The sequence below is a fragment of the Solea senegalensis genome, linkage group LG16 (assembly GCF_019176455.1).
Source record: "Solea senegalensis isolate Sse05_10M linkage group LG16, IFAPA_SoseM_1, whole genome shotgun sequence".
NCBI classification, from domain to species: Eukaryota; Metazoa; Chordata; class Actinopteri; order Pleuronectiformes; family Soleidae; genus Solea; species Solea senegalensis.
In genome coordinates, this window is record NC_058036.1 from 18,317,976 (window position 1) to 18,342,519 (window position 24,544).

General features: G+C 43.3%; 4 protein-coding genes across 6 annotated transcripts; 2 read left to right on the forward strand and 2 right to left on the reverse strand.

Annotated features, from left to right (window-relative positions):
- The first annotated feature begins 1,154 nt into the window (after positions 1-1,154).
- Positions 1,155-8,508, forward strand: chrm5a (cholinergic receptor, muscarinic 5a). The gene is made up of 2 exons (XM_044047282.1): positions 1,155-1,641; positions 5,772-8,508. Exon 2 carries the CDS (start codon positions 5,845-5,847, stop codon positions 7,417-7,419), a length of 1,575 nt encoding a protein of 524 aa, XP_043903217.1. The 5' UTR covers positions 1,155-1,641; positions 5,772-5,844; the 3' UTR covers positions 7,420-8,508.
- Positions 7,570-10,552, reverse strand: zgc:194887 (uncharacterized protein LOC571819 homolog). The gene is made up of 3 exons (XM_044047287.1): positions 10,168-10,552; positions 9,929-10,085; positions 7,570-9,265 (listed from the first exon to the last, which is right to left on the reverse strand). Exons 2-3 carry the CDS (start codon positions 10,071-10,073, stop codon positions 8,571-8,573), a joined length of 840 nt encoding a protein of 279 aa, XP_043903222.1. The 5' UTR covers positions 10,074-10,085; positions 10,168-10,552; the 3' UTR covers positions 7,570-8,570.
- A 25-nt stretch (positions 10,553-10,577) lies between these two features.
- On the reverse strand, positions 10,578-13,464 carry LOC122782774 (KATNB1-like protein 1). 2 transcript variants are annotated; one of them, XM_044047285.1, is made up of 10 exons: positions 13,230-13,464; positions 12,294-12,412; positions 12,153-12,214; positions 11,778-12,054; positions 11,574-11,689; positions 11,431-11,481; positions 11,271-11,360; positions 11,080-11,181; positions 10,909-11,002; positions 10,578-10,789 (listed from the first exon to the last, which is right to left on the reverse strand). In XM_044047285.1, exons 2-10 carry the CDS (start codon positions 12,408-12,410, stop codon positions 10,748-10,750), a joined length of 951 nt encoding a protein of 316 aa, XP_043903220.1. In that variant the 5' UTR covers positions 12,411-12,412; positions 13,230-13,464; the 3' UTR covers positions 10,578-10,747. The 2 variants fall into 2 exon arrangements, with proteins under 2 accessions (XP_043903220.1, XP_043903221.1); XM_044047286.1 differs by having other exon boundaries at positions 12,153-12,190; positions 13,230-13,455.
- Positions 12,841-23,555, forward strand: acp7 (acid phosphatase 7, tartrate resistant (putative)). Of its 2 annotated transcripts, none has more exons than XM_044047283.1 (15): positions 12,841-12,896; positions 13,908-14,020; positions 14,127-14,242; positions 15,083-15,283; positions 15,361-15,543; positions 16,159-16,184; positions 17,070-17,167; positions 20,465-20,527; positions 21,211-21,325; positions 21,557-21,670; positions 22,016-22,082; positions 22,452-22,519; positions 22,604-22,675; positions 23,047-23,184; positions 23,301-23,555. In XM_044047283.1, exons 3-15 carry the CDS (start codon positions 14,140-14,142, stop codon positions 23,364-23,366), a joined length of 1,314 nt encoding a protein of 437 aa, XP_043903218.1. In that variant the 5' UTR covers positions 12,841-12,896; positions 13,908-14,020; positions 14,127-14,139; the 3' UTR covers positions 23,367-23,555. The 2 variants fall into 2 exon arrangements, with proteins under 2 accessions (XP_043903218.1, XP_043903219.1); XM_044047284.1 differs by having other exon boundaries at positions 12,870-12,994; positions 14,108-14,242.
- The last annotated feature ends 989 nt before the right edge of the window (positions 23,556-24,544 follow it).

Sequence of the window (24,544 nt, forward strand, 5' to 3'; positions counted from 1 at the left end):
AATATAATACTGAAATACACTAGTAATAATAGGACATTTGGTTGTAATTATCACATTATTGACATTATATTACATATATATAAAAATTAAAGCTTGTTTGGTGTCTTCATTACAGTTTTAACTAGATTTTTTAAATGTTATTATTGTGAATTATATGTCATTCCATATCAAAACAAACACTTTTACTTCACGACACAATATGGTGCTATAATTTGAGGCCCCCCCACACACACACACTGTTTTGTCTCCTATGGACCAGTCTACAGACGCTCAATGGCCCCGAGGTCATTTGAGTCTGACACCTCTGCCCTATAGCGCGCTGTATATCTTCACAGTACAAAGTATTCTATTGGCAGCAACCGGATTTATTAGTGCATCCCTCTGGGAAAGTGACGGGTGCTCCCATGAAAAAAAGATCAGCCCTCATCATCCGGATTAGGACCTGACACACATCCAGGGCAGCCACCCTAATGCCAAACAAATACTTCCCCAATCACGACGTATTAACACTTGCACAATTGCACACACACACACACACACAAAGGTCATGGTGTAAAACATCTGTCACTGCAGTCGTCTGCTTATCTGACGCAGGCATGTCGGTGCTCTGTCATGTGAGCACAGAGGCATCAGTGGTGGGGTTTTATGCTCCGCAGATGAGTTCGCCGATAACTGGGCCGCTTTAACCTCAGCATTGTTCAAACAAACAAGAGAGCTGAGAGGGGCGATGGCAAAGGGGTCACTCTCTCCCTCTCTCTCTCTCTCTCACTCTCTCTCTCTCCCTCTCCCTCCTTTTTCTTTTCCTTCTTCTGTGAATGACAGACAAAAAGACACGGCTCACGGCAGTAATTAACAGTTAGTGTGACAGTGACGGTGACACACGTCACAGACAGTTCTTGCTCGACTTGGCTGCCTCAAATATCAACCTCCCCTTCCACCCCCTGCATGCTTTTCACTCCCACGAATGAACCCCCTCTTAAAAACACCTCCTTTATTGTCTCCCCCTCCCTCCCTCCCTCTCTGTTCTGAGACTCATGCTCACTGTCCTGAAACACGATGAACCATTCAGCCCTATGGGAATTTCTCCTCCCAGCGAGCTAGCGTCAGCTCCATCTGTGTCTGTCAGCCAGAGTAGATGCAGCAGCAGCAGCAGCAGCAGCAGCAGCAGCAGCAGCAGTGACTCCTCTCAAGTGTCAGCATCTCTGTGACATTCTTGACTACGAGGCAACACAGCTGATTCAGCACAGCTCTGACTCGGGAGGAAAAGTTCCTTCCACTCCTTGAGATTCTACTCCTTTTCTAAATGACAGAAGAAGGATGCTCTACCATGTACGGATACCGTTCTCATCTAGATTCTCACGTGCTGTTTTGGATGCTGATCTCTGCACCTCACGCCTCCTGGTGTCCACCACCCCTCTACCTCCGCCTCTGCTCACACTTCTCCCCCTCGATCGTCCCTGGCATATGAGGTCAAGTTCTGGGGCTTTCTCGACCACCTCGGTCCTCGCTCCAGCTGTTCTGTGACCCTGATGCCTCAGTGCCACACTTGACCCGACGGCTTCCCAGGCAAAACAGAGGGATTTACTCTGACCTCCTGCTTCCGACCAGAGGGAAAATAATCTGTCCTTTAACAGCTAATAGGTGAGTCAATAAATGTCTATACTTTGTTTTTTTTTGTCTTTACTTCCAATGACTTGTGCCACAGTCTGCATGCTGCGTCTTGACTCGTTAAATATTCACCCTCTGATTAATGCATGACCCGGATTTAAGAGGAAATAGCATCATGTGTGCACAAGTGCATGTCTGAGAGGTCTGAGCATGTATTTTTAATGTCGCCTTCTTACCATAATGTCAGCAACGGAGGGGAAGGGGTGCTATATTTCATTTGTGGTACCGTTTAAAGCTCAACCCTGTCTTTTCTACATCCTGTATCCCGATATCACTTTTTAAATATTCCTTTCCCAATTAAAAAACAACAACAACAATCAATCCTTCATTTAAAAGTCTAAAGCTCTGCAGGTGTCTACACCTCCGCCCCCCTTTTTTTTATTATTATTATTATTATTATTAAGGGGAAATAACAAAACGGGGGAGGATTAGGCAGCGAAGCATGATTTTAACGAGTCCCTCCAGTCCGCACAGATCTTGTGAGGTGTAAAGGTAGAAAGGTGTCGGTGGTGAAACTTCAACACATCCTGGAAACAGTTGACACACAGCAGTTCTGGTGGTGTGGCTGGTTCTGACTGGAGATTGGAGACCAGCTTGGGTCCTGTTCCAGACAATCCGAGAAAGTCACCGGGGAGGCAGAAGCACAGATTAGGCTTCTTTGTCCGAGGATTTGGAGTCGCCTTTTGTCCTACGTCTGCTGGGATTGGCACCGGCGCTTGTGACCCCCGTGACCCACCCACACGTGGAGGATAAAGCAGCAGAAGACCTTTTCATTTTGACAGCGTAGGCTCAGGTTGAAGAGATGCTGTGTTTTATGTGTTAAGGACAGTCACAGACACACTCATACTTCATAAAAAAAAAAACTCAAAATAGTTTATAGCCAGATGGTAATCCGGATGATGGGGCATTAATGAAGTGTTGCACTCACTCGTTCTAATGGCTTTAAGTGTTGTCACTCTGTTCCTGTCAGCAGTTCCTTCATAATTTGTCATTAGTGCAGAGATTAGACGTATTAGAATTCCAAAGGTGAGACAAAGACAGTGTGCATGTGTTCATCTTTCCCCGCTCGCGTGAATCTGTGCTCTGGGAGCAGCTGTTCATGTAAACATGTGTCATTCTACATTTATGCCTCGATGCATTTATGATTTCTTCTGCAGGAATCTCGGCCATGCAACGGTTCTCGTTCTTCTTTGTCTCTTATCTTCACACACACACACACACACACACTTTACTCACGTTCTTGAAAGCAGAGAAAAAAAAAGGGTTATAGGGACGTCTGGGAGCCGTGGCGCGGGGGCCAGTGTTTGGAGCGACAGCACAGTCATGGTCAGGTGCCAGGAGGACGTGCAGGGATCCGCCGCTCAATGAAATCAGTATGGAGGCGGCATGGGGGCGGATTTGTGCCACCTAGTTCATATACTCACTCCCATCCTGGGCGTTGTTTGTTAATCGCTGGATCAATTGCCATTATTTCTGCATTCGGAGCACCGTTTTTCAGACGGCAGTCTGACAGTGGAATGAACAAAGGAAAGTCTTCTGTTTTCTGGGCAAGAGACAGATTTCCATGCACTGCTCTTTGGCACTAGTTCACAGCAATGACCTCTGGGTATTGTATTGAGCTCATACACCAGAGGACAAAGTCACAAACACAGGAGGTAACAGTTTTTGCCGTAGCGTCTTTAATATCTCACAGCTTGACCAGACAGTGTTACAGAGCTCTTCTACGCTATAATATCATTTCAATACCCATCTGCTGCAATTAAAAGGTCACGAGAAACAAGCCAGAATAGACCATAATTCAACTATTAATGGTGATTCACAGTTCACCCAACTCACTGAGAGTTTGTGTGTGTGTGTAGTAGTCCTCATGGAAACCAAAACCTGGTCCAATGAGGAGGATGCTTTATGTTTTTAGCTGTCCAGGTGAATGGAATACAGTGTTGTGGTCTAAGAAGAATAGCTGTGCAATTGGTGTGTGTGTATGTGTGTGTGTATATATATATATATAAATTCATAATTTGACGTATCATACATTATCATGCTGGTTATCATCCATTTTTTGTTCATAAGAAAATAAAACAATGTAATTTGACTTTTTTGACAGCTTTCATATATTAGCTGATGTGAAATCCCACTGTATATATTCAAATACAGAAAAAATAGGTATAACAACATAGGAATAACACTTCTAAGGTACAGTCGCTTGCATACCACAACATAGCGGAGAATACTGTGGGCAGATTCATGGCCACCCCCCTTACACACAGTTTAACGAGTTGAGTTATGTGACATCACATAGTACAAGCCAAGTCCTGCAGGAGTGTCCCCACAGTGACTGGGAAGTTAAAAATACGTGCAGCATTCTTCTATTGTTGGCCCAGATTATGACAGGGATTTCTTTCTGCTCGAGCTCAGAATATAATAACTATCTAAAGGTAAGACGGGGTTTAAAAAAAAGAAGAAGAAAGAGACGTGTATTTATTACCTTGGGGAAATAAATAACCTACATTAAGCAGCGTATGGTTCTCTGCTCAGTAGCTCAACCTCAGAGAAGATTTAAACAATTTTATTGAATTTAATTTCCCACCACTGTGGTGGTCTGAGTCATAAAGTTTCCCACTGCAGTGTAGTGAAGACTGCTCCTTCCTGGACAGTTTCAGTTAGTGTTGTGTTTGACTGATTTCCTGCTCTCTTTTGTCATAGTACAGCACAGCAACTTTGGCTGCACAGCTCAACTGATATCACACACACACACACACACACACACACATTGAGGATTTTCTCAGCAGAGTTGATGAACCCTTGAGTTAATTGTTGCTTCTGTGGACAGCCCCGTGCCTCCCTATAATCATGCTGGTGCTCTGGTTGTGATTCCAAGAGGGACATACACATACACATACACAGCACACAGATTGTTGGGGGTAACTGTAACTGAAATCCACAAATTCTAAGCAGAGCAAATGCCACGGCTGAATATGTGAAAGCCACAGAGCCAATCGTTGGAGGTGTTTCCTGAGACAGAAGGGTGTCCACTCAGTCTTGAATGGAACATGTGCAAGCGTCATAAAAGAACAAAGCGTGGGCTTTATTTTGAAAACAAAGGTCCACGTTGGCATTAATATCCCCTCATCCACTGTTAATTGTAGTGTCCAGCACCCAGCAGATGAAATGTGTGTGTGTGTGCACCACTGCGCTTCACAGTGAAGAGATCATATGAGGTGCGAGACTTTTGTTGGTGGATGGTGTTTACTGCCCTCTACTGGTAGAGGAGGGTACTATGGGAGTCCATCAGTGGCTTGTACAATTGCACTGAACAAGGATGTGATATAAAGTGTTTAAACCTTGTGTTTCCAAGTGACAGATCTTCACACATCATCCGGCAACATTATTAATGTGTAAAAACATACATTTCAACACTACAGATATATCTATTTTCACGCCTAAATATCAATAATACTTATTAACTTATGAAAACTGCAAATCATAACCTCATTCCAACATTGCCTGACCTGGCATACGTTTCTATTCTTGCAAGGCTGTGATATTTTCCGAAACTCACCAATCAGCTCATGTTTCCCCTTTACATTCAGAAATGAGAACTTAATTTGATGCATGGCTGACAAATTAGTTAAGTGAGTAGGCAGAGATTTGGACATTTGGGCGACTTCAAAGCTATGGGCACAGATTTGATTTGTCATAACACGCAAAAACGAATTACACGACTGAATGAGCAGTACTAGCTTTAGTGCACTATTTGCAACTTTGGAAATGATGTGGTCACATTTGGCTGAGTGAAAAAACAATTTCACGACATAATCTCGTTTTAATTGCCGACAGAGTACAATACACCCGAGACCAAGACATATGGACAAATTTGAAGTTGATCACAGCGAAACTCCAGGAGGAATTCCATCAAATACAACACATGCAAAACCTCAATTGAACACTGTGTGTTGTAATGTCCAAGTCCAAGTAATGGAACTAACCAAACAAAAAATAAAAATCAGGGAGCGGAAGTATTTTAAACTTGAACTTGATGTTTAAATGAATATAAGTGGGTTTTTTTGGATAAAATGTTGACCTTTTCTCTCTCTTCTATCCAGAAGAGACCATCACGCGGGGGATGAGAAATCCCAACACACTTGTCATGCTTGGACGCCAATAAATCGCACAACCATGGAGGGAGAGAATCTACTGAACTCCACCGTGAATAGCACCGCGATGGACATCCACCCAGTGACTCACAACCTCTGGGAGGTGATCACCATCGCGACCGTGTCGGCGATAGTCAGCCTCATCACCATCGTGGGCAATGTCTTGGTGATGCTCTCGTTTAAAGTCAACAGCCAGCTGAAGACGGTGAACAATTACTACCTGCTGAGTCTGGCAGCTGCGGACCTCATCATAGGTGTTTTCTCCATGAATCTATACACCTCTTATATACTGATGGGCTACTGGGCCTTGGGAAACCTCGCCTGTGACCTGTGGCTGGCTGTAGACTACGTAGCCAGTAATGCGTCCGTCATGAACTTGTTGGTGATCAGTTTCGACAGATATTTCTCCATCACCAGGCCTCTGACATACAGGGCCAAAAGGACTCCTAAACGAGCGGGGATTATGATAGGCTTAGCCTGGCTGGTGTCTCTCATCCTGTGGGCTCCGCCGATACTCTGCTGGCAGTACTTTGTGGGGAAACGGACAGTCCCGGAGAAGCAGTGCCAGATCCAGTTTTTCTCAGAGCCCGTAATAACCTTCGGGACAGCGATTGCAGCCTTTTACATCCCCGTGTCAGTCATGACAATCCTCTACTGTCGAATCTACAAGGAGACGGAGAAGAGGACCAAGGACCTGGCTGAACTTCAGGGGATTAACCATAGCACAGACTCTGGGGTCAGTCAGCCTCAGAAGACCATGATCCGATCCTGTTTTAGCTATAAAAAAACTTCCCAAGACAGAAACCAAGCCTCCTGGTCATCTTCCAACAGGAGCAATGCCACCAAATCAGCGGCCAGCACAAATGACGAGTGGTCCAGAGCTGGTCAGCTGACCACCTTCAACAGTTATGCCTCCTCGGATGACGAGGACAAGCCCGTTTCACCGGGAGGCTTCCAGGCCCCGGACAGGGACCAGGCCTGCGACACGAGCAAGAGCGGAGTGGGCCGTGAGAGCGAGCAGCTCGGCAGCTTCGACGAAGACAACTTCTTCCAGATGCTGCCAAAAAGCAACTCTCAGAGGAGCGGCAAGTGTGTGTCGTACAAGTTCAAAGCCACGGCCAAAGACGCTCACGGCGAGCACCAGGGCAAGAACGGGGACGCCAAGATGACGTCGTCGACGTTCTCCTCGGCCGAGTCCATGAGCGCTCCGTCCACGTCCTCCGCGTCTAAACCCATAGACGCCATCCTGAAAAGCCAGATCACCAAGCGGAAGAGGATGGTGCTGATCAAGGAGCGAAAGGCAGCTCAGACTCTGAGCGCCATCTTGCTGGCGTTCATCCTGACGTGGACGCCCTACAACATCATGGTGCTCATTTCGACCTTCTGCTCGGACTGCATCCCCCTCTCCCTGTGGCATCTCGGCTACTGGCTGTGCTACGTCAACAGCACGGTTAATCCCATGTGCTACGCCCTGTGCAACAAGACTTTTCAGAAGACCTTTCGCATGCTCTTGCTCTGTCAGTGGAAGAAGAAAAGGATTGAGGAGAAACTGTACTGGTACGGACAGAATCCCGTGGTCAGCTCCAAACTCACATGAATTAATGCTTTCCGAGACGCACGGTGACAGTAGTAAATTGTCTGGAATTCATATATATCTATATATATATATAGATATATATCTATATATATACTTATATGTGTTGGTCAGCAGTTATTTCTGCTCAGACTATGAAAATGGAAGCACATGTTAAAGTGGTCTGAATATGCTTTAATCAATGACAGTGTACATAGTTTTAAAAAGGGAAGATTGGTGCTTTCATACAATAAATGCCATCAATTATAACACATGTATTATTTCCTATTTTAGTGTATTTGTATTCAAGTTGCACTGTCTAATAACTGACTTGCTATATAGGTCCATAATTGTCGGGGCTGTGTTGGTACTGAGGAGTTGGTTTGTTTATTTTTCAAGGGCTAATACGTCTCATGTCTTCTTGATGTTGGAATCTGCTTGCAAAGTCAAAATCAAATCGAATCAATGTGCTGTTGTCATTTGTAAGAGGAGTGAATATAAATGAATATCCGTGGTTCTCATTTGACACGTTCTGTCCTGTAAAGTGTAATTATTCCATGAATTGAATTTACAAAAATAATAAATAATATTAAATGAAAGCGTACCCGAACAACAAAAACAACATTTTCATAAAGCTCGCCGAACAGTATCACTGTTTACAACAGTTCACGGAGGATTAAGAGCACAGAGTATTTAATTTTATTTTTTATTATCCTCAGGTTTTTTTATTTATTTAATTTATTTCCTTTTGAGTATTAAAATTAAAACAGTATTTGTACAGTAACCAAATCAATTTGTCTTCATATCTTTGTTGTATTTCTGGTAAACTTGTAATGTCCTGTGGCAAAACAAAACTTTGTGAAATGTTCTTTAACCAAAAGATATTTTACATGTGTCATAAACGAAACACTTTCTTGCTGCTGTAAAAAAAAAAAAAAACAGAACTCTGCACTGACTTGAGGAATGAGAGGCACTGTTTTGCTGCTTGTATTGATATGCTGGAAAAAGACTTGATGCATTTTTTTTTTACAACTTTGTTTGTGTTTAACTCTTCGTTCTTCGGTATTTCGCGATTATGTTCATGGAATTTCTGAATAAAATGTGCTGAAGTCAGTGTGTGGAGAGATGTCCTTAAAATACAGCAACAATTCTTAAGAATTAGTCACTTATGAACCTCACAGCTCATCCTTCTTGCAGTCTTTGCTCTGAATCAGTTTCAGTGTGTCTGAAGGTCTCACCATCATCCACGCGTACTTGCACAGTCGCTCCTTGTTGCAGTCCTTCTGCCAGTAGATGACGTTCCTGCGGTTTAGGTTAGCACCGGCACAGGCGTCGTACCACCACCCTCCGCCAGGCACGCCCTGAAACTCCAACTTGGCACAGTTTTGAAAGTAGTTATCGTTGTCTCGGTCCTTCGTGGTGAATTTCTGGTTGTCGTGTAGATAGTTCTCCGTGTCCAGGGTCAAAGCGTCCACAGAGGTGCCCTGGAACAGCCCCAGCCTTAGCCTGAATGCTGAGGCCTCATCCTCCACTAGAAACGGGTCATATTCACCCATCTTGGTGATGGCATCTGGGTCCACTAGTTTTACTCCCAGTTTATAGCGCGCAGGGCCACGGGTGAGCTGGTGAAGATATTCATTCCCAAGCCAGTGATCCCCAGAGACACGGCCAAAGCCAAGCTTGTACTCAGCCCAGGTGCGATCGAAATCGACGCTGCTGTTAACGGTGATGTGCTGCACGACGGTCCATCCTCCCTCCCGCATGGCGCAGTAAGCCACGATGGGGGAGTCACCCGGCTGGATTAGGTACAGCCCATCATGGGCCTGGCCTGAAGACATCATCAACATTTCATGGCAGTCCCTGGGCGGCACTGGTGAGCAATGAAACAAAACAGCCACGACTGTGAATCAATAACAGGGAAAGGTTTAAAAAATGGAAAGACAGGGAGGTGATTAGATCAGATTAGATCAGATTAGATCTGTATTATAGCACCTTTCTAATCTTGATCACCACTCAAAGCGCTTTACCCCACAACTTGGGGCATAAGTGTATCGCCCAGGAAAACATCAGCATGTAGACTAGCAGAGCGTGTGATCACGACCTTCCTGTTGGAATATAATCCATAATACCACTGATATATGGCCATCCTGTAATCCCCATGAAGGCATAGTGATGCTAACAGTCTTTAAAAAGGTTTTCCCTCATCACAGACTGAGTGAAATCAGCTTCAGGTAGCCGCACCGGGCTTTAACGTCCCATTTAGTGGGTCAAGAAAGTAATAGAACAGCGACAATGTTGCTCCATGACTTCCACAGGAAATGTAAAAAAGAACCTTGATCGATTGCCTAACTCTTCCTATTGTCTGTCTATTTTACTGAGGTAAACAAACAGTAGTGAGTCACTGAGCAATTAAGATCTACATTGTGGAATTTGACCAACACCCACAAGGAAAAAAGCAAGCATGAGGCTGTTTCATACAAGTACATGTTCATTCACGGCAACCGCAAACAAAGAACCTAAACGGAGTGAATACCTCTCATTTGACGGTTTCGCACCAGGTTATGTTCATCCGGGGGAAGCAGATGCAGGTTCTCAGCTTGCAGATGCTCCGCAGTGACTCCAGCGACACACAGCAGTAGCAGGGTGGCTGCCTGCAGCCGGCATCTCAAACGCCTCATCCTTCACTTTCCCTGTGTTGTCAAAGCAACAGGGTTTTAGGTGATTGATGAACAGACCAAGACGTGCTCATTTAAAGACATTGAGGGTGCTTACCTTCAGTTAGGAACCCTTACTAAAGGTGGCACAAATATGTTGTGAACTGAATCTTCTCCTAGTAGAGTATTAGTCCAGAATGCAAACAAACTAAGGCTGTGCGCTGCTGCAGACAGATTCAGAGTTCACTGAATGGCAGGTCTTCTCACACAGACTCTCCTGTCCAGTCACGGCTGGACTTCAGCCTCGGGTTCACATCACAATGACAGACACCAAGCCTCCACTTATCTGTGTCAAGTGAGATAAAGCTGCATGCAAATCACAGAGAGTCGTGAACAGCGTAATCCCGTATCTCTGTCCCTGTTTAAATCACTTCAAGATTGAGTGAGACTGAAGTCCAGGCCAGACTGAAACAACTGCTGCATTTTGCTGCTGGGAATTGACTGTACAAAAACATTTTTTTTATTTTATTTTATTGATCAAAAATACAATACATTAAGTACAAATTTGAATTCCTACAGTCATCAAAGCCTATACAAGAAAAGGCACAACTCTATACAAACAAGGCACAGTAATAAGACAATACAAAGAAAGCAGCTCCTGTCTAAGATTTCCAAAGAAACCTCTGTGATCTGGCTCTTCACTGCTGCAAGGTAAGTTGAGACAGAAAAGAGTCAACGACCTACGGGAGAGAAGATTACGTAAGTGTGACACATTTCTTGTACAGTGCGTACAGGCGTTAGAACACTCAAAGTCAACAATAACAACGGTTATGTTGTGTTGTGTATACTCAGCACTGACCTTCACCATGTCTCCCGCAGCTCCCGGAACACATTTCAAAAAAGGTTCCTCCAGCCAGAACTCCAACAACTGCTGATTAAAGACTTGGAAATTCCTGTGACAACGTACAAATACATGATTACAATGGTTTCGGATCCACAGGTTTTGTTGTGACACTGCACAAGCACTTACTTCTCTAACCGAGGCGATGATCCAGTACAACCACTTTCTCTTAGCTCCTTCCACCATTTTTTCAAAACTGCATTTAGCCAGTGTAAGCCAACTATAAGGTACCTGTGAGTATAAAAGGACACGGATTCCATGTGTACTTTTGTATTTATTTTGTAATTGTTCTGTTAAAATTGCAGTAATAATCCACTCACTCTTCATATGGGTTGTTGAGGACTTTTCTAACTAAAGGAAAGATGTCAACACAGCAGCCGATGGTAATACTCGAGGACTCCTTGTCAATGCTGTGGGATTTATTCATTAAATGTTTGACTTGCAAACTGTGCTACTTGTGATGTTAAATGTGATGTTTACCTTTTGCTTATTAGGGGGAGAAAATCAACAAACACACCCGTGTCTTGGATTCTGCACGAAATGATTCAGAGTGATATATTCGGTTTGACATTCAAACAGAGTGCATGTCATATTGTGCTTAGAACCAACAGCACACAACATACCTGAGAAAGTATGTCAATAACTCTCCAACGTTTCTCTGCCACAGTGTTAGAGCTACTTTCAGCCTCAGGTTTCTTCCAAAGAGCACGTCAGTCATTGTACTATGATCCTTTGTGAGCTGAAAAACAAATAAATGATGCATTTCGAGAACAGAACCAACAATATAATAACCATTGTACAGTGGGATCCGTGCTACTGTTTCTGACCTCAGTCAGTGTAGAGAACTCTGCTTTTTCAGAACCAGCTCGACCAGCCCTGTCATTATGGCAGACATTCAGTGGGAAATCCAGTCGATCCATGTCAAATATTTCCTGCTGCACGTCCTGTCGGCGACTCATCTCATTCTCCTTGTTCACGGCATTGCACGTCCGTCCAGACCCGAGCTGCTTCCTACGAGCCATCGTCAGGTGATGAGTCTTCCTTTTACATGACACTACTCGCTTCACTCTGCCTGGGTTGTTACCAGAGCGGCTCACTGAATACCTGGGTGGAGTAAGACGTAAATGCTAGTCTGGGTGAAACAAAAATACAGAGCGTATGTGACATGGGCTGGTGCAAAACACAAACTACGCACAACCCACCTCTTCTTAAATAATTCCTCTTTCTTATCATAATCCACCTGCACAGAAGAATACAATTTACACTGAGATGATATACAGCTGAAGAGGTCGGTTATCTTAGAAAATTTGATTTGTGTGTTTGTATTGAGGAACTCAGCTCACCTCTTTTGTGCTTCTCATCATCTCATGATGATAGGTCACTTCATTCTGAGCTGAATCCTGATGGAAGACCTGCTCGAGATTTTCATAGTCTCCATCCTCACTGTTGGAGTCCATCATATCTACAGAGAGAGAGGCCATTTGAAAACAGATCACACAAACTGCATATTTAATTTTAGCTCTTATATGAAAACTTGCCTAAATTAATAAAAATGAATTGAACAACACTGTGTGGACTACAATCTACATAATTTGCCATTAACTGCATATTAAAGACATGAACAGGTTTTGCCAAAGAAAGGTAGATGTAAAAAAATGAGTGCATTTAGCAGCATTTATCAAGTTTATAACAACAAAAATGAATAAGGTAATACTTGGCCAAGTCATTAAATTATTAAAAAGAAAACTGGAAGAAGAATTGTCTCGATTAATTGTTCGACCTCGACTCAACAGTATGAGTGCAAGTAAGCTATGTCCGTAGCATCGATATTTACAACGGTTTCTTGGAAGTAACACTCAATTTCCCATGATTCATTGCGGCATTATTGTTCCTACACAACGACGTCGTAGTCCGGAACTGCTTTCAGCTAACAGCTGAGTAGTGTTGTGAGTGTTCTGCGGTTTTATTAATTTAACATTGTCATGCTAACTTGACTTGGAAAGAGTTTGTGCTTTTAGGGAAACTTATTCCCTGACATTTAACTGTAAGTGTTGCTCAAAGACAAAACGAAAAGTTTTGAAATGCGTAACGTGCTGTTACTTAGCAGTTAATAATTAGTGACTGAGTGAGCCAGCTAGCTTACCGGATGTAAACAAGTCGGACTAATATTGTTACACGCTATGGTTTAACCGGATAGTTGATGACATTGTGATTATTCAGCGACGTCACAGCACTTTACGTGATATAACTGCAAGCGAAAGAGTGTCAAATGTACTCACCTCGCTGTTGTTATTCTAGGCAGAGACTATTCATAGATGGACTTTTGGATTGTTGCAGAGCAAAGTGACTCAGCTATCATACTCCGCCGGCTCATTCTGACTTGAACTACTGCCCTTTATTAGAGCATAAAGCATTCTATTCATAATGCCGTTTATGTGATTTGCGCCCTCTAGCGGCAGAACTCACACATTCAATCATATTTCCCGAGACAAGACTCGTTTTCTCAACACTCTAAACACAAAAGGAAAAGAGTAAGCCCGACTACATTGTCAAAACCACAGTTCCACAGATGTGTTGTAAACATGAAATGCAGCACTCACACCCATGTCCCCTCCACCTAAACAATACAAACAGACTTTTATAGAGCATCAAATAAAATATAATGTAATCAATTCAAAATGTGTTTTACACTAAAAAAAAAAAAAACAGTGCACAGAAATGAAATGATTATTTAGTACAAATCATTTGAGTTTGCACAGCTGCAGCCTTAATGAGCCACTCATGGTGTTTTATCCTGATCAGTGAGTTGTATCATTAGCTTGTCTGTGCATTTGAGCACACTTTCAGTGCAGCACCTCCCCTGAATGCACAGTGAAAAACAAAATCAGCTGCTTGTATTGACTCATCATCTCTTTCTACACCATCCTCGCTGACGCCGCTGTTTTGATTTCTTGCAGTTTCATCATTCAGGTTGACTGATGTTGACCTCCAATCAAAGATTGGAGACTGTGTGTGTGTGGGCATGCCTTTGTGTGTCGCTACCAAAGAGCACTGAGTAAACAAAAGTCAGGTAAGCCAAAAGTGAAAAAGCTCTTAAAATCATGTGACTGCAGAGAGCAAATCAGTTTTATTTTCACCTTGTGTGTTGCTTCAATAGCAAGCGTTCTGTTTCTCAGGTTCAGTGTTAAAATGGTCCATGCTGCCTATGCTGTGTTGAGCCTTGCACCCTTGTTGGTGCTTGGTGTTCCTCCCATCGGGACTCAGCCGGAGCAGGTGCACCTTTCTTATCCAGGTAAGTGCTTGAGCTATTTTTATCACTGTCATGTGTTTTCATCAAGGGATTCTATTTTCCTTTTATGGGCACAAGCACAGGTCATGTGGATTGCAGATGTTTTGTATGTATCTCAACAACATGATGACCAAAAAACAGAAAATTGAACTTGTTGATTCTTTTCTGGAGCACTGCCACAAGTTCACTGAAAGTAAAACATTATTTTTCTCTTCTCCTTTTATCAAAAAGCTTATGTGTCCCATGTAATGCACTAGTCATTGCTCAAGCCAGCCACACTTTGGCTGTAAACTGTGTATAGGGCTCATCAGATACTTTCTCACTAAGTTGTTCAGTTTATTTATTCAATTTCATAACCTGCATGCCTACAGTATAATATTATAAAGCATTGGTCACAAGCACAGGGCATTTGACCCCTTGACATGATTTTGACCAGTCAGAAGAAGACTTTTTAGGAGGTCTCTTTTATTTTTTTATTTTTAATAATTATTATATAGTCATACAAAGTGACTACACTGAAGACACCCCCAAAAAAGATATAGAGCTTGATAGGCCAACTTATAATTTATACAGTCGGTGTGATGTTTTTGTTCATTCCTCGTGAAGGTGAAACATATGGTAGTCATTTAATCAGTTGATGAATTGAGTACCTGACCAGTCCTCGGCTCAACTCAGCTGTATCTTGCCAGCGGCTAGATCAAAAGTGCCACTCATGTTCAAAGTCAGCCTTTTTCATTTGCACGTCTTGGCTTGGCTTTTATCAAAGCACCCGTAAGTGAATCCAGTGGTTCTGTCAGATGCGTCTGTATCACATTTCAAACAAGTCGAAACCTTGGTTCGCAGGAGCGCCAGGTTCCATGGTAGTGACCTGGACCACCTTCAATAAGACGGAGAGCAAGGTGGAGTACGGCCTTCTGGGGGGTCGGCTCTTTGAGATGACAGTCGGAGGCAACAGCACTCTGTTTGTTGACTCAGGAGAGGAGAAGAGAAAGATGTACATCCACAGAGTCACTCTCACTGGCCTCAAACCTGCTGCCGTCTATGGTGGGTAGACTTTTACTGTTATAGACTCTAACTCTACTACAGACCATGAAGAGTAATATTTTTCAATTCAATTTCAGTGTACCACTGTGGCAGTGACGAGGGCTGGAGTGATGTGTTCTTCTTCATCGCCCTGAACGACAGCACTAGTTTCAGTCCCAGGTTTGCTCTGTACGGTGACATGGGCAACGAGAACCCTCAGTCTCTGGCTCGACTTCAAAAGGAAACGCAGCTTGGCATGTATGATGTCATCCTGCACATAGGTAAGATCCATACTCTGTAGTAGCAGTAGTAATAGTAGTAGAGTCATTTTTAGTGGGAGCCCAAGGCGAATCTAGTAAGCCAGCTGAGATCCAACAGAAATAGTCTCATGAATACTACATATCATGATTGTAATTACTGTAATCAGTATCATGCTGCATCGAACCAGATGATACTTGCTTGTGCCAGTTCTGCACTGTGTCACTATTTATTTGCTTTTGTCCACTGTCTCGGTTTCATGCCAAAGAATAAAAAAAAAACAGAATTTTATCTTTTTTTAGTTTCAAACACATAACCTGTGAGGTTACAGTGACATGCATGCTCAAGTAAATATTCATGTTTATGTCATGCTCAAGGATCCCTTAACTAAACCTGGCGTAATAGAACTTTTTCACAGAAGATATTTGTCGACATGAAATAATGAAATAGTTAGTTTGTTTGGTCTTTTTGTGTGATTTTAAAACTGCTACATATTTTCATATAAGTTATTGAGAAATAATGATGCTGTATGGTCATTATAGAACAGCACTGTATAATTAATAAGGATAAAGTGTTGTCTCACTGTACTGTGATGATAAAAGTCGCATTCTAATATATTTTCTTTCTTTGTTTTACAGGGGACTTTGCCTATGATATGCATGAGGTATTTTTCACTCTGTTTTTCAAATATCATACACTCTGACGACACCTGAGCTCCGTTAAAATCGCTGACCGCAATCTTTCATCGGCAGCTTATTCTCTTAAAACTGCCCTGATATTCCACTAATTCCTACAATGAAAGCTGAGATAACCACCACTCCACCTTTCCCCCAACTGCCCCCCTCCAACCCCCACCACTGTTTATTATCATTGCATATAAGCGCACCCGGCTGTGGTGGAGACATGCAGCGTATGATTAGCATTAATGTGAAATGCCTTAAGCCTGTGGTGAAAGATGAGAGTTTGGGTAATGTCACCCGCGTATTTAATGAATATAAAATAATGCCATTCAAAACCCACTGATCTTTAGTCCCAGTCACATATGATTATTTGCTCATCAGAAAACCTAGCAGCTGTAATCTTTGATATTTAGCAGATATAGCCTTGCCTCAATTGGTAGTATTTTGTTTTAATCAAAGGAGTTCCTGCATTATTAATGCATTTTTTTTGGTCTTACTTCAGAGGGAATGGTAATCAGCAGACTCCAGATGCAAAAAATGAATACCTATGATTCATCCCAATGTGTGTTTTCAGCTTGAATATACAAGCACATCCTGTGGCTTCATTGATATTATAAACACAAAAACAGGTCATTAATGGCTGGTGAATGCCGTCAGAACAGCCATGAACCACAGTGTGTTTTTAGACGGTGTGCAAGCCAGTCTCAGAATATCATGGTTTCAGTGAGGTTTGTGTGTCAGACTTGAGGAAACATTCCACCATTCATCTGGAAAATGGATTCAGTCACTTTTTAAAAAACTTATTTGGTTAGATATTAGCGGCTGAATCTGTGGAGTCATATGTAATGTTTGAATGTACACTGTTCCAGGATAACGCCAGGATCGGGGACGAGTTCATGAGGCAGATCCAGTCCATAGCCGCCTACGTGCCTTACATGACCTGCCCAGGCAACCATGAAGCTTCATAGTAAGTGGAACTTACTTTGTGACAAGAAAGTGTCATGACACATTCAGAGATGAGGAAGTCCAAATGTTCACAGACTGTCTTTAGTCTCTCTTCTGCATTCTGTCGGTCAGTGTTTTCTCGCCTTGTTTTTCAAACTACACGTACATGTTCCTGCCGCTACCGTCCACCCCACCCCAAGAAAGCCACAGTTTTTTCGCTATAGGAAACACTTTGGTCTGCCGAAAAACTCCTCCTGTACCATTTGAAGAGATGGGAGCTATTTTGGTCTGCGAGGCTTGGAGCAGCGTCAGGAACCGCCAACATCTAAACAAGACGCTGCTCTCCCAAAGAAACATTTATGTGACTAGGAGTCGTATGTTTGTTAGTTTTTTATCTATTAATTGATTCCAGGTCTGACCTGATGGGAAGTGTTTGACAAATGAACTAAGCAGTGAGCAGAGAAGAACTTTGCTGTTTTTCTTTGTTTGTTCGATGATAGTTTAGTTGGTGATAAGTTGGTGAATCCCCAAAAACACATAGTAGCCTGTAGTCCAACCATATACATGCAGGAGATGTGCACAGACATGATGACATCATCATCATGTCTTACTCCTATAAGCTTGACATTATAACTCTAGAGTGTTGTCGCAGGTTTTGCAAATAAAAGAACTGTATGTACTAGATAACTATACTGTACAGTATAATGTTACAGTATGTTGTTTTCTTTAATTTTATATATTGCAAAATAAAAAAAACATTAAGCCACCTTCAATGCATTCCAAGTGCTGCGAGTTAGTTAGTAGCCGCGTGTGCTTCTAGATGTCTGATCCAGTACCGTACTATTTATCCAGTGCTGCTTTCTCTTGGCCTTGCTTGTGCCATGTGACTACTACTGCCTCCTCTTTATTAAAGAGCTGCTCACAGTAGTCTCTTTTTCTTGGCGCCGCATCTTGACATAAGAAACTGATAATCAAAAACCAGCTCCCTGCATTACATAACTTCAAATCCAGCTCTTCTCACCCGCTCCTATATGCGTAAATGCGCGCTTTGTTTCCGCGGCGCTGTCAAGCGTCCAAATATTCCAGCTGCTGGCCGCTGCATTTCTTCCTGACTCTGTTGTGCTCCCTTTTCACTACACTCCTCCGTTCGTCTCTCTTTCCAACCTCAAAAACCTAATGGGTGAAAGGCAATTTAAATTGTGCTGACCACAGAAGTTTTCAGTCAGCATTCCGACAGGATGAGAACAGCGGGTCCACAGAAGATGCTAAGGCCCCAATCAAGACTGTCTTTGTTCACCCAGCACAATGTAAGGTTCATCCGGCCCTCGGGGGGGATTTGGGTCTACGGTCAGTGTTTGAAACGGCGTCCTGTGATGCCAGTCAGTGATATGCTTCCCGGACGGCTACCGCTCACTCCCTTCATTTCTATAACTGCCTGGGTTAAGCTCGTCAGATGATGGAAAGGAAGATCTGATGAGGAGGGAAAATCTTGTTGGGTCACTTTAAAGTCAGCTTTTTCACATTGAATTTGACATTCACTAGATTTCGATCTTGATTTGTATTTTAGTGGAACCATACTTTGGTTTTCAGTGGATGACTCATGTGTTACATTGCACTGTCACAGTCCAGATTAATGACACAAATATAAGTTTATCATATTTGCTCTGAATCAGATTTTCCACAGCTTTGCCCCAAAGCAAAAATACTGTAAAGCCTGTGGTGAGCTTGATTTCTCTTGGCTAATCTTTTCCCTTGTGCACGTCTGCGTCTATCGCATTGTTTGGTTCAGACAGACGGTATTATTCCACTAAATCAACAAATTGATTGTTTATTGTTCCAAATGCCTTCCTAGATGCTTGACGATGTCTGCTGGTTCCCGTAGTAGCCACAAGATGGAAGTACAAACCCACTTCTGACTCTTCCTGGTTCAGTGCCATGACTGAGAACTCCAGAGCTTAGTTGATTCTCACAGGAACCACATCTCAGCCTTTTGGCTGTAATTTAACTGGAGTGACATGTGTGCTGTGTGTGCTGACATTTCATTGTAAATGTATAATGTGACGAGACATAGTGGCCTTAGCTATTTAAACCCGACTATAGAAATGTCAGGTGTTGAATTGATCCAGGTTTCTGTGATTCCACATTTGTGTGACGATCTCTGACGCTGCCATCGTTTAGTACATTAACCCAGTCAGTGTAGAGACCCGTCCGTGGCTGCCATCCAGAATATTGACTTTCTCCCCCCTCTTACTTACGTAAGAAAAACAATGAACAATCATTCAAATCACCTCACTTAGTTAATGGCCTGTTGAAAAGACTGGCTCCTGCTTTCATGCTGAAATGAAAAAAAAACATGAAAAGAGGTTTGGCCGATTGGCATCACGGCGAGCTTTCTGTGGAAGAGTTTTTTCCCTTTTGCGCAATGCCTCCATTGTACTATTTGGACGCGACAAGTTTAATGTGCATGATGCTGCTCGCTTGACACTCCAACGTTTTTGAGGCGTGTTTCTTTGGCGCAGTCCTAATACGCTTAGACGTACGTACAGTAAATGTCCAAGTGGATTTATAAGCGCAAGCACACGACTATATTGGGATCAAGGAGGGAACCACCATGACTTGATGGTAAAATCACTGCGGGAGAGCCTTAAGATTCAATTTCTGTAACGACATCTACATCTCAAATTATAGTCCTCTTTTAACAAGTTGTCATGGTTTAAAATGGGTATATTTAGAGGCCCTTTTTCTTGATTCACAGGTGTAGTACACTCAGCCATGGTGGCTCCTGCTTGCTCATCCCATCTCAGCTCCACCCAGGCTTAGTCCGGCGTAGTCCAAATTTTGATTATCTGGCTTCAGAGGCTGGCTATGATTCTAAGCTTTAAAACATCCCCTTACAAACCTATAGGATGATGTCACGGAGGCTGCAGTACATCCATGTTTTTCTGCAGCCTTTAATTTGGTGGGACAGTCATTGATAGCTTGGCTCCAGTAAAGTGCATGGTTTCTCAGAATATCCGAGAACGGCGAGAAGCAGATGTCACCACCGCAGTTAAAGGGTCATCTTTATCCGATGATATACCACTCTGCGATCGCTGCCAACGAACATTAAACACTGTTATTGAAAGAATTGCCGTCACATTGTATAGCGAAGCTTGGTATTATCCGCGGTGTGTTGCCGTTTTTTAGCGTACGCACCGCAGAGTAAGAGAGAGCAGCAGTTTGTGGCGTTAATTGCTGTTTTTTTTTATATATTCAAGGAATGCAGATTATATGATCTGTCCATCTGATTGCATTTCTCACGATCTTGTTTTGTTCTCAGCAACTTCTCCAACTACAGGAATCGCTTCAGTATGCCCGGCCAGACTGAGGGCTTATGGTACAGGTAAGGGAACAGGACAGTATACGTGTTGCCAATCTGGCTCAGACTGACTTAGGCTGAAGCAGGTGACCTTACTACAACCACTGGTGATCAATGGAAGACAATGGAAGAGAAAGGAGAAATAAGCATAATATGCAATTATTTGCATATAGAGTCCATTTATGAAGTATCTGTAAGAGTCAGCATAGTGAGCAGAGGGCAGCAGTGCTTCTTTCTGCTAGTTTGGTCAGCCCTTACATTTATCTCAGGGACATAACAGCTATACAAATCACTGTGTGACTCATAGACCACTTCAGACCTCCTTTACTCAGACAGCATGATGATACCCTACGAACGCACTTTCTCAATCCTTGACCCTACATTCAAATAGGCCTGTGCACAGTTAAGAAGAACGGGAGGCAAAGAAGAACAGCAAATGTACTGGAATGTACAGAACACCCGCCTTTCAGTGAAGCATCCTTGCAAGCACTCACAGACACTCTTAGGTCTCAAGTTCAATGTGTGAGGAAAAGCTTGAGAGACACAAATGTACTGTATGTACATTGTCTGTATGTATGCCAGTGACAAAACACCTGTATTCTGTATTTATTACACAATCTGTAGGTTAACAAGCCACCTGTTCTTGCTCTCATGCTTCATGTACTACATCAAGGCTGTGTATAATTTGAAATAATGTGTGTCCACAGCTGGAACCTGGGGGCAGCACACATAATCTCCTTCTCCACTGAGGTTTATTTCTATCTTGAGTTTGGCTTGGAGCTCCTCTTCAAGCAGTACGAGTGGCTGAAGAAAGACCTGGAGGTTAATGACCACTGATGATGGCTAAGTGCTCTCCTTTGTTCCCATGTTTGCTCTCTGTCTCTCTCCAACTTCCATTCATCTTTCAAGTAGTTCCATTCTGCTTTTCTCTTTATAAACTGGCTGATGTGTCAAGCTGTCCTACGTAAAATTGTCCTATCTCTCTCTCCGTATGCTTTTTTTGGCTCACGTGCACGTAAGCGTGTCCTCACTTCTTCCCTTTTCCTCGTCTAGGACGCCAACAAGCCAGAAAACAGAGCTGCACGTCCATGGATCATCACAATGGGACACCGGCCGATGTACTGCTCCGATGATGACCAGGATGACTGCACCAAGTTTGATTCCTATGTGAGTTCAAACTGCAGAATTCAATCTATTCATACGTACACAACACAAACTATGTCACATGTCACATCAATGTATTTGTAAGCTTTATTTTCGGTGGAGTTGCCCGACACTTTGATTGCCTCTGGTAGCAGACGTGTCAGGCGTGTTGCAAGCTGGCCCTGTGCACAGTAATGCTGTCATAATCACTGTAAATTGGACCAAATAGTTTCCAGTTAAAATAACCCATCTCAGCACTTGGCAGTACTCGGAGAAAGACTGGCATGGGCATAATGGGGCTTCACCAGGTTGTGTTTCATGCACTAATTTAAGTTCATGCCATCGTTATACCTCTCTGCTACCTCTCAGGTCAGACTGGGTCGGAATGACACCAAACCGCCAGCTCCTGGGCTCGAGGATCTATTTTACCGCTACGGTATGTTCCCTATTCGACAACCAGCTGTGCGCTGCTAATGGGTGTTTTAAGATCACAAATTTGCACGTTCAGACAGACTAATGTCGTAACAGTGGCGGAGAGCTGCGAAATCCAAACATTTATTTAAAAAACAGGCTTTCGGTTTGGCTGACGCCCCACCAGTCGTTTTCCTTATGTTTTCATTGTATTGCATTTCGTAGGCTTTTGTTTGTTGCATTTAATTATTTAACTGTTTGACTGTAGTGAGTTGCTAAAAATCTCAAAATGAAACGAGCAGGGGATCTGAGTCGATGACACAGCAGCATGTGTGTGAAAGAGCTGTTTGTGTAGTTTCTTATGGTCGGTTGTTGACTCTCATTACTTCCACAGGAGTGGATCTGGAGCTGTGGGCACATGAACACACGTATGAGAGGCTGTGGCCTGTCTATGGTGACAAGGTCAGCTCTCACATATCTTACGGAAATCTTGTCTCCTATTGTTTTGGATCAAATCGATAGAGACATTCCACTTTTATTCTTCAGGTGTACAACGGCAGCAAAGAGCAGCCGTATCGGAACCCAAAAGCTCCAGTTCACATCATCACAGGCTCTGCTGTAAGTACTTTACATCCATCCATGTCCATGTTAATGTTCCCACAAGGATCAATGCATGAACTGACAACAACATCAACAAAAACAATGTTATGTATTGTACCCGGTCCCGTCTGTGCTGCAGCTGCTCTGCCACAAGAGTTTAGCACCAGCTGTTCCTTTGGTTAAGTGTTTTCTGATGTGGTCGCCAGCAGTGCAGGGCATGCTTTCTCATCCAGCCACAGAGGGATTAGTCATTATCATATCGAAGTGCAGCCAGACTCACACCGAGGCCTAGCCACAGTTGTAAATGTCACACTGGTCTTTGTGGGGGAGAGAGAGGAACAGAGGAATGTCTATCACTCTCAGTTCAATCGCTGTTGTTTCGGCTGCAGGGCTGCAGAGAGAGGACTGACAGGTTCAATCCAAACCCTAAAGACTGGAGCGCCTTCCGCAGCACGGACTACGGCTACACCCGCATGCAAGTGGTCAACGCGACTCATCTTTACATGGAGCAGGTCTCCGATGACCAGGTGAGCACGCAGGAAACACGCTCACACAAGCAAAGCAAAGCACAGGTGAAAGGATACAGTTAAGGACATTTAAGGTTGTTGCTTAAATCATAACAAAGCCCTCTTCTGTCTTTCAGTATGGTAAGGTCATTGACAGCATATGGGTGGTGAAGGAACAGCATGGCTGCTCTGCCTGGTTTTGAAGACTGTCCTCCCTAAATTACACTCTTCAGCTCAGGGAATGCACTTTGAACTGTGAACAAGCACCAATTACATCGTGGTTATAAAAGATATTCAATCCCTCGTGGTCCTACCGCTCTATCTTCCACATAGGGGCTGCGGGTCACTGGAGCCAATCCCAGCTGACACAGGGCAAAAGGGGTGGGTACACCCTGGACATCACAGCGCCAACACACGGACACAAAACAACCATTCACTCTCACGTTCACATGGAGAAAATCCCCACACGCCGAGAAGATATGAATGCATCTTCAAGTTTTAAATATTTTTATGTATTTCTGGATTTGATCACTGTGGTTTAAAGCTGGAATAGACCCATCATTATTGTGTAAAATTGATTGCATAGAGTAATGTTGATAGGAAAGCATCTGCTTTGTCTTGCTTTAACTTTGTTTTTATATAAATCAACCAATCTTTACCTGTAGAGCACTTTTCATACAAATGACACGTCATGCAAAAATGCTTCAAATAAACAGCTAAATGTCCACAGCTGAGACATTAAGACGAGTTTTTTTGATAATAGTGAAAACACACACGTCCTTATCAGGGTCTTGCTACTGCTGAAGCACAAGTTATCCACTGACAACAGACGCAGACATCCAGCATATTTTTCTTTGGAGGAAATACACGTAGACAGATCCAGTCTCGCCTCTATCGCTCTATCAAGATGACAGAGTAGTCTCCCTTGGCTCTTTCTATCGGGAAACTGGAACCTCACTTCATTGTCCGTCTGTGTGGCCACCGAGAGACAAAAACACATGGAAGTCTACGCCCACACAGAATGAACTGTTATGTAATTCAGAGGTGCTTGTGGCTTGGGCACGAGACACTTTCCATCAGAGGAGCGTTGCTCGTGCCATGACTCTCACCAGTGTGGTGTTATTAATCCCTAATAACACCCAGCTGCCCCGATGAGTATTGGCAAACAACCAGCATGGACCAATGTTGTCAGTCTGTCTGTTCATGCCGGAGATGAATCGTCTCCCTGTGTAGTTTTGTTGACACGGCATAGTCTACATATACAAAATCAGTGAATCATTCTGACTCCGCACGTGACTTAGCCAGCTGTTTTTATCCAAGGCACGTGCAGCTTATGGAGACACGGTCGAGCGCAGGCCCCTAAACAACCTAGAGACACAAA

Coding starts and splice junctions, on each gene's coding strand:
- chrm5a (XM_044047282.1), top strand. CDS start 5,845: ATGGAGGGAGAGAATCTACTGAACTCCACCGTGAATAGCACCGCGATG.
- zgc:194887 (XM_044047287.1), bottom strand. CDS start 10,073: ATGAGGCGTTTGAGATGCCGGCTGCAGGCAGCCACCCTGCTACTGCTG. Junction 9,266..9,928: donor GCGAAACCGTCAAATGAGAG/GTATTCACTCCG, acceptor ATTGCTCACCAG/TGCCGCCCAGGGACTGCCAT.
- LOC122782774 (XM_044047285.1), bottom strand. CDS start 12,410: ATGATGGACTCCAACAGTGAGGATGGAGACTATGAAAATCTCGAGCAG. Junction 12,215..12,293: donor TGATGAGAAGCACAAAAGAG/GTGAGCTGAGTT, acceptor ATATCATCTCAG/TGTAAATTGTATTCTTCTGT. Junction 11,182..11,270: donor CTCAACAACCCATATGAAGA/GTGAGTGGATTA, acceptor TTATACTCACAG/GTACCTTATAGTTGGCTTAC.
- acp7 (XM_044047283.1), top strand. CDS start 14,140: ATGGTCCATGCTGCCTATGCTGTGTTGAGCCTTGCACCCTTGTTGGTG. Junction 22,520..22,603: donor GGCCTGTCTATGGTGACAAG/GTCAGCTCTCAC, acceptor TTTATTCTTCAG/GTGTACAACGGCAGCAAAGA. Junction 23,185..23,300: donor AGCAGGTCTCCGATGACCAG/GTGAGCACGCAG, acceptor TCTGTCTTTCAG/TATGGTAAGGTCATTGACAG.